The sequence below is a fragment of the Sorex fumeus genome, unplaced genomic scaffold (assembly GCF_029834395.1).
Source record: "Sorex fumeus unplaced genomic scaffold, SorFum_2.1 ptg000072l, whole genome shotgun sequence".
In the NCBI taxonomy this organism is placed as follows: Eukaryota; Metazoa; Chordata; class Mammalia; order Eulipotyphla; family Soricidae; genus Sorex; species Sorex fumeus.
In genome coordinates, this window is record NW_026606129.1 from 44,578,816 (window position 1) to 44,591,090 (window position 12,275).

Consider the following 12,275-nt stretch of genomic DNA (forward strand, 5'->3'; position numbering starts at 1 on the left):
AGGAGCTGTGGCTTCTCTCCCTGCCCCCGTGTCTGTCATCACAGGGGTGCCAGTGGCGCTTCCACCCGCTCCTCCGTCCCCCTCCCACTTTCTTTCTGCACCCCAGTGATTCCTGGCATTTGAAGGGAGATGGGACTTGGGCCAGAGACTGGGAGATGTACCTGGGAAGCAGGAGAAACTCGCAACAAATTTGCTCCAGGAGGAATCACTGCAGAGAGGATAGGGAGGGGAAGGGGACAGGGATGGCTAGATGAGTAAGACAAAGACCAGCTCTTGGGGGGCTCTGGACAGGGTGTGGAAATGGAAAACAGTCTCAAGTCCATCCCCCCCAATACACACAGAGACACATAGACAGACAGACAGACAGACAGACACACACACACACACACACACACACACACACACACACCCCTGCTATTTCCAATGCCCACCCAAGGAGCAGGTCAGGTGAATGGTGAACTTCCTCCTCACATGCCCTCTCCATCTTGGGACACCCCTTGCCCAAGAGTGGCCCACGGAAAGTCTCCCAGAGCCTCAGGACTAGATATGCAGTAATCATCATTTGGAACTTGGTCACGTTTACCTTGGGTTGAATCTTCTAGTTGGAGGGCTTTGGTGTGGCTGAATGTCCTGTGATAAATAAGGAAGTGGGGTGGGAGGGGGCTCACCAGGGAACAATCTGGAAAGAGCAAAAGAAGTGATGGTAGCAGCAGGTGTTTGCATGACAACCACCTTAGCTGCCTTCCTTCCAGCCCCTCCCAGACATGCTCACTCCCCGCAGACTTGCCGAGTGTGTCTCAGGCTCAGGATAGGTGTCTTGTGGACAGGAGCCACCCCACACACACACACACACACATGCCCTTGTCTTAGGATCAATCCCTGTTCTTCCTGCCATAGCCACTGCTGGACCAGGCACCAGAGTCACGACAAACCCACAGCTGTGGGTTTCTCCTCCACCCAGTCCACTTGCCTCAGGGCTCTCACAAGTGCCCCAGAGCCTTGTGCCCAGAGAGAACAGAACTTCCATGGGCCAGGGGGGCAGCACAGAATAGAATGTGGGCATTCTGCAGCTGGCAGGGACTAGAACAAGCAGCAGCTCAGTAAGACCACCAAGGCCAACCCTTTGGATGCATCATGACATGCACTTGGAGGGCTCCTAACTGCCTGCAGAAATCATCCCTGGGAACACAGAAGCTCTGAGTCACTGCAAAGATGAGACCTGAAAGGGTATTGGGGAAGGGGGTTGGGGCACACCCCACAGTGCTCAGGGGTTACTTGTGGCAGGGCTTAGGGGACCATATAAGAGTGCTAGGGATTGAACTGGGTCCAGCTGCATACAAGACAACCCCCCCCCCCCCGACTCTCTCTCCCACTCAGAAGGATTGGTAACAGAGTCACAAGAGGCGGCAAGAATCCTCAGAAGTGGGAGTGACTGAGGAGACAGGTGATTCTTCAAACACTTCTTCCCCTGCGGCCATGGAGGTGAACCTCAGCGTGGCCAGGACAGTGGCCTCCCACAGCCACCACACGGAGGGAAATTGTTCTAGATCATATCCGGAAAAAAGCAGAAACTGTGCTTGACAGCTCCTGGGTCCTCCTCTGGCAAGAAAAGCCACAGGGTACAGCTCTGAGCTTGGCACACAATAAAATATTGATATATACTCAAGGAAAGACGGAGGGAGAGAAGGGAAGGGAAGGGAAGGGAAGGGAAGGGAAGGGAAGGAGAAAAGAAGGAAAGGACAAAGAAAGAAAGGAGAAAGAGAAGGAAGGGGAGGGAAGAAAGGAGATTGAAGAGAAGGGAAGGGAGGGGCGGGGAGGGAGGGAGGGAGGGAGGGAGGGAAGAAGATCCTGCACCCCCCAAAAAAAAGTTGAAATTGAGAAGCTGGGCACTTGTCTCAGCATACTTTCCCCTAACTGCACCCACCCCCAGCACCTGCAGGCCCGCTCCCATGTTTCCAGCGCTGTTGGGGTCAGTCCCTTGTGTCTGCTCTAAACTCTGACACACCTGCCTTGAGCCGTCCCAAGGTGGACCTCCTTCATGCAGCTGCACATTCTGCTACACGTTCCTGGCCAGCCCTCTCTGTTTCTCCACCACCGAACCCCTCCCTACCCCAGACCCTATCCGACCCACCCATCGCCAACGCCATCCGCACTGCCAGCATCGCCACTCCAGCGCTTGGATGGAAGGCAGCGCCTGGTGGTCCACAAGATCAAGTGAGCCCTGTGCTACCTGTGAGCCTGCGCCTCATTTGAGGCCCCTAAACTCATCCCCAAAGACTGGCGGTGCAGACAAGTTGGCCCCATGTCACCCAGGGCCGGAGACGCTAGGCGGCGAACCAGGAGGCCCCAGAGGCACGCGGCGCGGGCTGCAAAATAGAAGCAGGAGGTGGCGGTTGGGTTGGAGCCGGTTCGGGCGCGCGCGCGTTCCCTCCCCGCGTGGGGGCGCTGGCACTCCGGCCGGGCCTCCCTCCTGCGTGGGCCCCAGCCCGAGGCTCGAGGGCGCGGACACGCCTTTCCCGCCGCACCCGACCCTGCGGTCCGCCGGAGCCCAGGAGCCCATCCGGCGCCCCTCACACCCGGGCGCGCCTGGCGCGACCCCGAAAACCTTGAACTGCTCCTAGAGCACAGCCTGTGCCGGGGACTGGAGCGGGAGCACGGCGGGGAGGGCATTTGCTTTGCGCACGGCCGACCCGGGCTCGGCCCCCCTTAGGATCCCCCGAGTCCCCAGGAGTAAGCCCTGAGCACAGAGTCCTGGAGTAAGCCCTGAGCGCAATCGAGTGTAGTCCAAAAACCAAAAAGAAAAAGTGAACCAATTCAACAATTAGCCCCTCCCGTACCCGGTGGCTTCTGGCCCGAGACCCCGGACCGGACGCAGACGGCAGCCGTGGGAGGTATCAGGTACCATAGAATCCCCCGAGCCCCCCCCCACAGGAGTGAGCCCTGTGCACAGAATCTAGAAGTGAGCCCTGAGCACAGTCGGGTGTGGCCCAAAAACCAAAAAGAGAAAGAGAGAGAGAGGGAAAAAAAAATGAACCAATTCAACAATGAGCCCCTCCTGTACCCGGTGGCTTCTGGCCCGAGACCCCGTGCCGGGCTCAGACGGCAACCGCGGGGAGGTGTCCGGAGTGACCTGTCCGGTCGGACCCAGCCCTTTGGGGCGCGGTCGTCGAGGGCATCGGTCTCGGAAGGTGAAGGTGACAAAGGGATGGGGACCGGGTGTGGGGGGGAGCGTGCGGGGCTGGGAGGGCGCAATCAAACGCTGGGCAACGTGCTGGTGGACCGAGCAGGGAAGGACGGCGGCGAGGGACTGGGGTCTCGAAACTCTCGGGGGTCTGGAGTCCGGCGAGGAAGGTCCGTCCGCACGTCGCGCCACGGGACCCGCCGGGACGCCCCCGGGACTCCGAGCTGCTGCAGGGGCGTCCCCGGCCCCGCCCACACCTGCGCCGCAGCCCCGCCCCTGCAGGCCCATTGGCTGGGCCCGCCGCCCATCAGGCGAGCCCCCGGGGCTCGGCCCCCGGGAGGCGCCTCTTAGCGGCGGGGCCCCGGCGGCCGCCGCAGCTCTCGGCTGGCCTCACCCACGTCGGCCGCGCTGTGCGCCCGCCCTGGACCCGCGCGGGGCCGCCCGCCGCGGGCTCGGGGCCAGCCATGCGCCCGCCGCGCCTGCCGCCGGCCCCCTGGCTCTGCGTGCTGCTCGGCGCCCTGGCCTGCGCCCGCGGACCCTCGGTGAGTGTCCGCCCCGCGGGGTCGGGGCAGCGCGGGGCAGCGCGGGGGGCGGCGGGAGCCCCGCCGTCTGGGGTGCACGTCTGTGCAAAGGGGACGCAGGGAGCAGCACCGACTCCCCGCCTCCGCGCCCCCAACAGATTGGGAGCGCGGAGGAGTGCGGGCGCCCTGGTGCCGGGTCCCCTAACCCCGGGCAGCCTGCGAGACGCGCGGGCTGCAGGTGTGCGTGGCGGGAGCCCCGGGAGCAGGCGGGAGGTCGCCTGGGTGGGTGAGTGGGTGGGAGGGAGGGAGGCTGTGCGGGTGCCGGGCCCGGTGCCGGGTGTGTACTCCAATGCGGGGGGTGACGGCAACACGCAGGGCTGTGCGGGTGCCAGGATCCGGAAAGGAAGGGGCTTCGGGGATCCCGGGAGAGAGCAGCTGGCCGGCCCTTCCTGAGCCCCGGCCTCTGAAGTGGACCGCGGCGGGGCGGGGAAGGGGCGGGCGATAACAACCTTACTTAGGACTGCGAAAAGGCGGGCGGGAGCCACCCGCCACCAAGCAGGGACCTCCGCCTTCCTCCCACTTTCGACTTCTTCCCCGCAAGGGTCTCTGTGTGTGCGCGCCCCTAACTCGATGTGGCAGCCGCCCAGGTCCGCGGTGCTCATGTGCTTGTCTGTGGAGGACTCACCTGAGCAGGTCCCTATACAAGGCAGGAGATGCACTTGGAGCCGTCTCCAAGAGCAGGGGAGACCTCAAGATTCTCGGAGGTTCCCCAAGCCCATTTTACAGATGGGCCAGGTGAAGCCCCCAAACACACACACACACACACACACACACACACACACACACAGCCACACTTCCGTCACCTCTCATCTGCTCCGCCGAACACGCTGATTCTTTCCCTACCCGGATATGAGGAATCTGGGTGCAAAATCCCAGTGGATTCCAGCCTGCCTCCAGCTCCCGGCTAGCAGCTGGCAGAGCAGAGTGTGCCCTGATCATTCAGTTCCTTTGCTCCCATGCTGACCCACTGACCTTTGCCTCTGCCACAAGAGGAACCCCTGCACTTCCATCTTGCTAATTGTCCATCTGACTGTGAGCAGGGAGCTTTGTTACCTGTGCCCAGAGCAGACTGTGGTCAGGAGCCCCCACATCCTGCATAAGTCAGAGTCCCCCCAAGTTTTGCCCCTGAGCCTTGTGGCCTCACCCACAAATTCCTTGGCCCCCTGCACCACCCCCAGCACTGGGCCTTGACCACTCATATGTTCCTTGAACGAATCGGGAATCTCAGAACCAACCCCTGGCACCCGGTTCCCTCCTCCCTGGAGGTTTCTCTGCGCATGCGGGGCACAGTTTCTCACGCTCGGTCACATCTGTCCCCACTTCCTGACACAGTCACGCCTGCCTTCTTAAGTGCTCCTTTGTCTTTATCGATCTTCTTTTATTTTCTACCTGACTCCAGCTCCTCCTCCTCCAGACAGTCTTCCCTGATGGCTCCATCCAGCCCACTCAGCCCCCACCTGTCTGTTCCTATGCTTCAGCTTTCTTCACTGCCCATCTCAGGGGCTGAGGACCAAGGTCTCTCAGCTCCTGTGTCTCTAAGCCCACTAGACCCCTGGGTCAGGACTGGGTGAAGGCCAGCTAGAGCAGGAAGCCCCCTTTCCCTCCTGGTCTCCTGAGCAGCTCCCACATGTTTGTTCTGGTCCTCTGCAGCAGGACCAAGGTGTGTGGGTATGTGTGTGTGTGGGGGGGGGGGGGACTGGGGAAGGGGTGAATGATAGAATCATAAAAACAGAAGCTGCAAAGTCCAGTTGAAAGGGCCCAGGCCTTATCACTCCTATTTATGGTGCCCTGACCTCTACCCAGGAAGGGAAATCTCTGAATGGGGAAGCAGAAAAAAGGAAAGAAAACCACCAGTGTTGAAGTGGAGAAGGAAGTCTGCCTGCAAGCTGCTGTCAGGCAGGCTGTCCCCTGTACCTCCCACAGCAGAGCAAGCCCAGAGGCTCTGCACCACCTGCAGAACCCCCAGAGCAGTGCTCAGCCCAGGAACTGTGAATGTGGGGGTACCTTCACCACCACTTTGTCCCCCCCAGTTTTCAGAGCTCTGCCCTGGGAAGAGTCTCAAGCTGGTCGGGATGACCTAGAAGGAAAAACTTAGGTCTGGGAGAGGGTCTTTGAGGGGGAGAGGGGGGATGTTATAGCCTCCCAGTCCTAGCAGGCAGGTACTGGTACTGGACCCGTATGGGCAGGTCCCCATACAGGCAGGAGATGCATGAACCATCTCCAAGAACAGGGGAGACCTCAAGATTCTTGGAGGTTCCCCAAGCCCATTTTACAGGTGGCCAGGTGAAGCCCCCAAACACACACACACACACACACACACACACACACACACACACACACACGGGTTGTCATCAGGGAAGGCTCCTGGAGGAGGCAGGCCAATGCCCTGAAGAGTCTGGCCAAACAGACTAATCTTCCACTTACACCCCGACCATAGAGCTGTTGGTTGGTCAGTTGGCAGAACCATGGGCCCCCAGCTCCTTGCAGAAGCTGGAGGGGCAGGGCTCCTCTCCCTCCTCTCTGAGGCGGCTGTACCGCCCACTCCTGAAGACCTGTCGGCTGTCAGCATCCTGCCTGTGGAGATGCACCTCTGCAGTGGCCCCCCCACAGGTCACCACATCCGGGCCATTAGGGAAGGTTACTGCGTGAGGTTTCAGCCTCCCTCTCCAGTCACCCACCTGGGCCAGTGCTGGAAGTGTGAGTTGTCCCCAAGGTGGCTGCCCTCCCATCCTAGCATCCCGAGGCTCCATCTTCCTCGAGGAGGGCTCTATGCTGGGTCTTGTCTCCCAGTAGCAATGGCCAGTTGCCCTTGTGCATCTCCGTGGTCTCTGCAGGACCACCTCCATCCCTCCCGTCAGGAAAGGAGGAGAAGAGAACAGGGGCCTGGGTGAGAGGCTGGCCAGGATCTTCTCCCTGAGTCTCTACGAGAAGCCAGGCTAGGATTTGGGGCTTCTGTGAGGTAGAGTCTGTGGCAACAGGGACCTGGGGGTTCTGCCCCTTCTCCCCAGCTCAGGAGCCCTGTGTAGCCAGGGGTCCCCGAGGCAGGCAGGAGTCCTAGAGGTGAGAGGGGAGATGGCATGGCCAGGCAGCTGGCAGGGAGGAGGTTCCAGGTCCAGGGAGGTGATGGGCTAGGCGATGAAGGACAAGTGGTGAGGGCCAAACCTCCTCAGAAGCTGGCAATCACCATGGCAAACCAACTTAGGTAAAACCTGCCACCAGCCTGGGCTCCTTCTCTGCTGTGGGTGCAGGGGTGGGGCTGGGCACCCAACAAAGTCCCAGTCCCTTCTGCTCAGCCTCCCAGAACCCACACTCCCGCCTGACTGCCCAACACAGAGCAGCTCTCACTGCACCCAGGAGCAGGGAGGCAATCTGTCCACCTTCTCCCACCCCTTGTGGATTTCAGAAGAGAAGAAACACAGTCCCATTCCCACACCCTAGGATGGGTACTGTTGTTGTTTAACTACAGTATAAAACTTGCCAGACGAATTTTTTTTTTCTTTCTGTAGCTGGGCCACACCTGGCGGTGCTCAAGGTTCGCTCTTGACTCTGCACTCAGGGATCACTCATGGCAGCGCTCAAGGGGTGCCAGGAATTGAACCCAAGTCAGTTGTGTGCAAGGCAAGCATTCTCCCTGCTGTACTATGGCTTCGGCCCAGTCAAATAAATTTTTAAAGCACAGAGAGGTATGGGGGGTGTGCCAAGTAGTAGAGCACACATTTTACATGTGCAAAGTCCTGGCTTTCATCCCCGGCACAGTCAGGTGTGGCCCCTGCCCCACCCACGCACCAGTGAGTGTGACCCACACATACACACACACAACAGCAACAAAAAGTAGAGAATCATACAGCAACATGGAAATAATCCTTCCCTGAGTCGAAGTGCTTTGAGGGTGGGGTGTCACTTTTACAAAACATGTTTTGGAATGAATTTCTTTATGATGCTTTATCAGTGACTATTTGATTTATAGACCCATTTCATGTACTTGTTTGCGTAAATGCTTCTCAGGAGAAAAGGGGTTGCAAGTGAAAACAGTTGAAGAACGCTGGGGTAGTGTTGGCAGAAAGGCGGTGTAGGGATTTCTGGCTCATTTCCTCCCAGTTCCTCGGTTTGACCACTATTAACCTTTAACATTAACATTTGTATGATTGACTTTTTTGGCTGAAGTATTTCCAGAAAAAATTATAGAGCTTCTGGCCTTTCACCCCACATTATTTTAAGATGTCTTTCTGAAACCTGAGGATCTGTTCCTGTCTAAATAGGATACTATCATTATACCAAACAGTTGACCACGATACCACCTGGAATATTCTAGAATCCCTGGGCAGCGTTGCCTTGAGGGTCAGAGTTGGCAGGGCTGCAAGGATTTTTTTTTCCTGTCTATGTCGTTAGGGTTAGGAGAATGAGACCCATCATTGTTACTGGTAAATCTCAGGGCTAGGACGAAGAAGACGTTACTGGCACCTGCTCGAGGCAATCGACGAACAACAGGGTGGTCGTGGTCGTGATCGTGATGTCGTTAGGGAGATTAAGCAGAGAGTTGGCCAGGTGGGTAGATATGGAGCAAGGCTTGGGGGTCCGCACCCCATCCTTCTAGGTCCCCCCTCAGTTGTGCGTCTGGAGGGGAGGGTCTGACTCTCTCCAGAAGTGTCTCCTGCTCTCCTCACACCAGGTTCTACCAGCACAACAGGGTACCAGCCAAGGAAAAGTGAACACCAACTAACCATGTATTTCAAAGACAAGCCCGCTCTGCAGGTGGCCCCCATACCAGCATCACCCCATGCTCCCAGACTAAGTTCTCTTTCCCCAGGGGTGCCCAGGATGATAGTTGAGGGGCAGAGGATGCTCACCAAAATGCTTAACCTAAGTCCCGGCTGCCCCTGTGCCCCGGCCTTCCTCTCCTTGCCCAGGATCCCTTGCAGAGGAAGCGCAGGGTTTCATCATCATGCTTTCAAGTCAGCCTTCTGGGAGAGTTTCCGGATGGGTCTAGAGTCATGGGAGACTGAGTGTCGGCCACTGTCTCCCACCAACCAGGGCCCTCGTCTGCGTCCTACTGTACACTGTGAAGCGATCTCTGTTGCCCGGCGCCCAAACCCACATCCCTGCAAAGGATGTTTGTGTATCTCAGCAAACACAAACACCACAACATGGTCAGTTCTCCCTCCAGCCTCCTGCTGCCCAGAGTGCAGCCTGACCCCAGGAGGTGGTGTGGCTGGGAAAATTCAGATTTGCCCATACTTGGCAAAAGAGTATGGAGGGGGGCCAGGAATGACTGCTGTGGGGTCCAGGGCAGTGCCAACTGCCAGAGCTATTCACAACTATCCATAGCTGACCCTGAGAAGTGTGTGTGTGGGGGGGGGGGGGGGGGAGTTAAAGGTACTCAGACAGCCTGTGGCCATGCAGGGCATGAGGCAGTAGCTGGAGCCAGGTCCACCTCTGCAGCACAGGCCTGCCTGGCATCACAGGTTCGGCTGGGCTTGGGCCCTTGCTGCATCTCCTCCTTCCAGTCCTCTGGTGCTTCTTACCCAGCACCCTCAGCCTCCCTGGCAGCGAGGGTGCTGTTGTCCCCATTTTACAGGTCAGGTGGGGAAGCTTGATGGAAGCTGCAGCAGGGAACTGATCCTGGAGTCTGGTTTCCCTTGAGGAAGGGCTTTGGCTTCTGGTGGAGCTGCGACAGGCCACCTCACCCCGCCAGCTGCAGGGAGTTCTTAGCCACATGTGCCTGTCTTTGTTGTCGTTGTTCATTTGTTTTGGTTTTTATTGGGGGGGGAGGCACACCCAGTGGTGCTCAGGGCTTACTCCTGGCTCTGCACTCAGTGATCACTCCAGGCGATGCTCAGGGGACCACAGGGGGTGCTGGAGATTGTATCCGGGTGACCACAGCAAGGCAAGCACCCTGCCCACTGTACTATCCTGCTGGCTCCTGTGTCTTAATTCACAGCTCAGCTGATGGTCACACTGGGGCACACCTGTGTCGCCACCATCTGGATCAATTCCCTCCCCTGTGCTCCTTCATAAGAAGTTAAGGTTTTCTTGGGGGACAGCCATACCCTGCAGTGCTTGGGGCTCCTCCCGGCTCGGCTCGGTGTTGGAGATCAAAGCAAGGCCTCCTGCATGCAAAACAGGTGCTCTTCCCTTTGATCCACTTCCGTGGCCCCACCATGGTATTTTCCCCCATTCCTTTTAGTGCCTTCTGCCAAGCAAGGCACATGTTTCTCCTCTTTCCAGTGACATCTGGATTCCATAGTTCCCTCCCTCCCTCTGTACCCATCCCACTTCTTCGTCCTTTTTCCCTCCAGTCTCTCCCCTCGGCCTCTCCAAGTCTCCAGCTCCTCTACCCATTCAAACAGAGAATGAAGGGACTGTGGTCCTTCACAGCCACACTCCGGGTCCTCGGTTTCCCAGTCTCTTGTGATCCTGTCATTTCATGGGGGAAAGGGACTTAAGTAGATGGTGGGGGCCAGAGTGATAGCACAGCAGCTAGGGCGTTTGCCTTGCACACAGCCGACCTGAATTCTAATCCCCGGCATCCCATATGGTCCCCCAAGCACCACCAGGAGTAATTCCTGAGTAGAGAGCCAGGAGTAACCCCTGAGCATCACCTGGTGTGACCCAAAAAGCAAAAAAAAAAAAAAGTCAATGGTCAGATGGTGGGGTAGGAGGTGATGACGGTGAGGAGAATGACAAGGGGGACCACTCCTGAGGCCCCTGTCCACCCCCCTGTCCACTCCCCTGCTCCATTTCTCCCTTTTCCTGTACCTGCAGGAGAACTGGACTCCGCTGAGAAACTTCCGGAGCCAAATCACAGAGAGTGGCCCCTGGCGCTCACTCACTTGCAGGCGGGAATAGTTTTCTCCTGTCTCATCCCCCCCAGGCTGTTGCGACCTTTCAGGTCAGGAGGGGTCTGGCTGGCCCTCTCCCGCCCACCATCATCCTCTGTTTCTGGCCTGAGGTTGGGGTTGGGATTCCAGGGTGCAGGATGCCCTGGCTAGGGCTGAGCACCCCCTTGCAGATATTTCTGCACCAATCCCACCACATATTTCCAAGCCCCTGTATCTAAGAGCCCCAAATGCAAGCGTAACCCCAGGTCTCGGGGAGTCCCACATGGGGAGGAAAATAGAGACCCCCTAATAAGACTCAATTCATTGCTGCCCCCAGTGGCAATCTGGGGATTCTCTTGCCAACTCCCCAGCCAGCCAACACCGCGGAAGGGGGTGCCAGGGAGCCGGGGTGGAAAAGATGCTCCCCACTCCTTCTCGCGCTGGGTCCCTTCTGGGTCCCTTCTGAGTCTCTTCTGAGCTCGGGAGCAGCGTCCCTGAGTAGGAGGTGGAGAGCAGTCTGTCCCGAAGCTGTCGCCTCAACCCACCTTCACTACCAGGCTGCCTTGAAGCTCACTTGGCACTCAGCCCAACAAAGGATGCGGGGAGGGCTTTGGGTGCCCAGCCCGTTTTCTCTCTTCTCCGTGTGGAATGCATCGGAAGATGTCACCAGCACTGCGAATGGACAAGGGCTTCAATGCCGGTCATCATGCCTGGGCTTGGGTCTCGCGGGCCATCAGAAGTGTGGAGTGGGAAAATGAGCTTGGGGAGACACAGCTTCAGCCTGAAGGGGCTGCAATTGGCAACCACGGTACCCACCAGGCAGAACCTGAGGTGGTTCTGGACTCCCCACCCCTGGCAATGCCCAATGCTCATGATGCCAGCATGAGCCGCAGCCCTGTGGGCTTCCTGGGGATCCTCATGCACAAGGCATGTGAGCCAGCACATACCGCTCCTGCTTTCTGGAATGTTCCTACTCCACCCGTCTCATTTGTCAAGCTTGCACACATGCTCGGAGGCTCACCTCTGGTGCCCATTCTCCGTGAGCCCCACACCCCTCTCACTTCTCCCCTGGAACCACGCCGTGAGATTAGTCGGTGGTGTGGCTGGGTCCAGCTGGGACTTGTCCAACCTTGTGCTCTGGAGTCCAGAGGGATAATGAGGATGTTTAGAATACGGAAATAAGTGGAAGAGGAAGTCCAAAGTCTGCCTGAATTCCTCAGTGATAAGGGCTAGAGGGAGCTGCCCTGGCCTTGTCTCCCAAAGGGCACGAGTTGGCCAGATGGCTGACGCAGTCCAGATCCGTGCTCCGGGTTTAGGTCCCCTCTGAGAATGGACGTTCGCTGGGTGACCTCCGGGTGTAACTTCCCCTACCCTTTTCCAGATAGGACTCAGTCCTTCACAAGTTGGTGATGACAGAAGGACCCGCTATAGTCCTTCCAGACCACCTCCCTCTTTATTTAAAGTAGCCCTAGCTCCCTGGGACCCCAGGGGCCCCAAACACTGCGCACTGTCCCTCTGTGTCCAATCTCTGCTCTGGGACTGTGCCGCTGGGGGTGGGTGGGGGTGGGTGGGGAGGTGCGCTGTCAGCTGGCAGAGCAGGCGGAGGGCCTTCCTGCCCTCAGAGGGTGGCAAGCAGAAGGAGCCAGGAACCCCGTGATGCCCTGGGTGATTACACAAGATCCCGCAATAAACAGC

General features: G+C 58.3%; 1 protein-coding gene across 1 annotated transcript in view; it reads left to right on the top strand.

Moving 5' to 3' along the window:
• Positions 1-3,608: 3,608 nt before the first annotated feature.
• The window catches only part of VIPR1 (vasoactive intestinal peptide receptor 1), a 38,192-nt gene continuing 29,525 nt past the window's right edge, over positions 3,609-12,275 (top strand). The window contains exon 1 of the mRNA XM_056129572.1: positions 3,609-3,723. Within this exon, the coding sequence (XP_055985547.1) occupies positions 3,646-3,723 (78 nt within the window). The 5' untranslated portion in view covers positions 3,609-3,645. The remainder of the gene's footprint in view (positions 3,724-12,275) is intronic.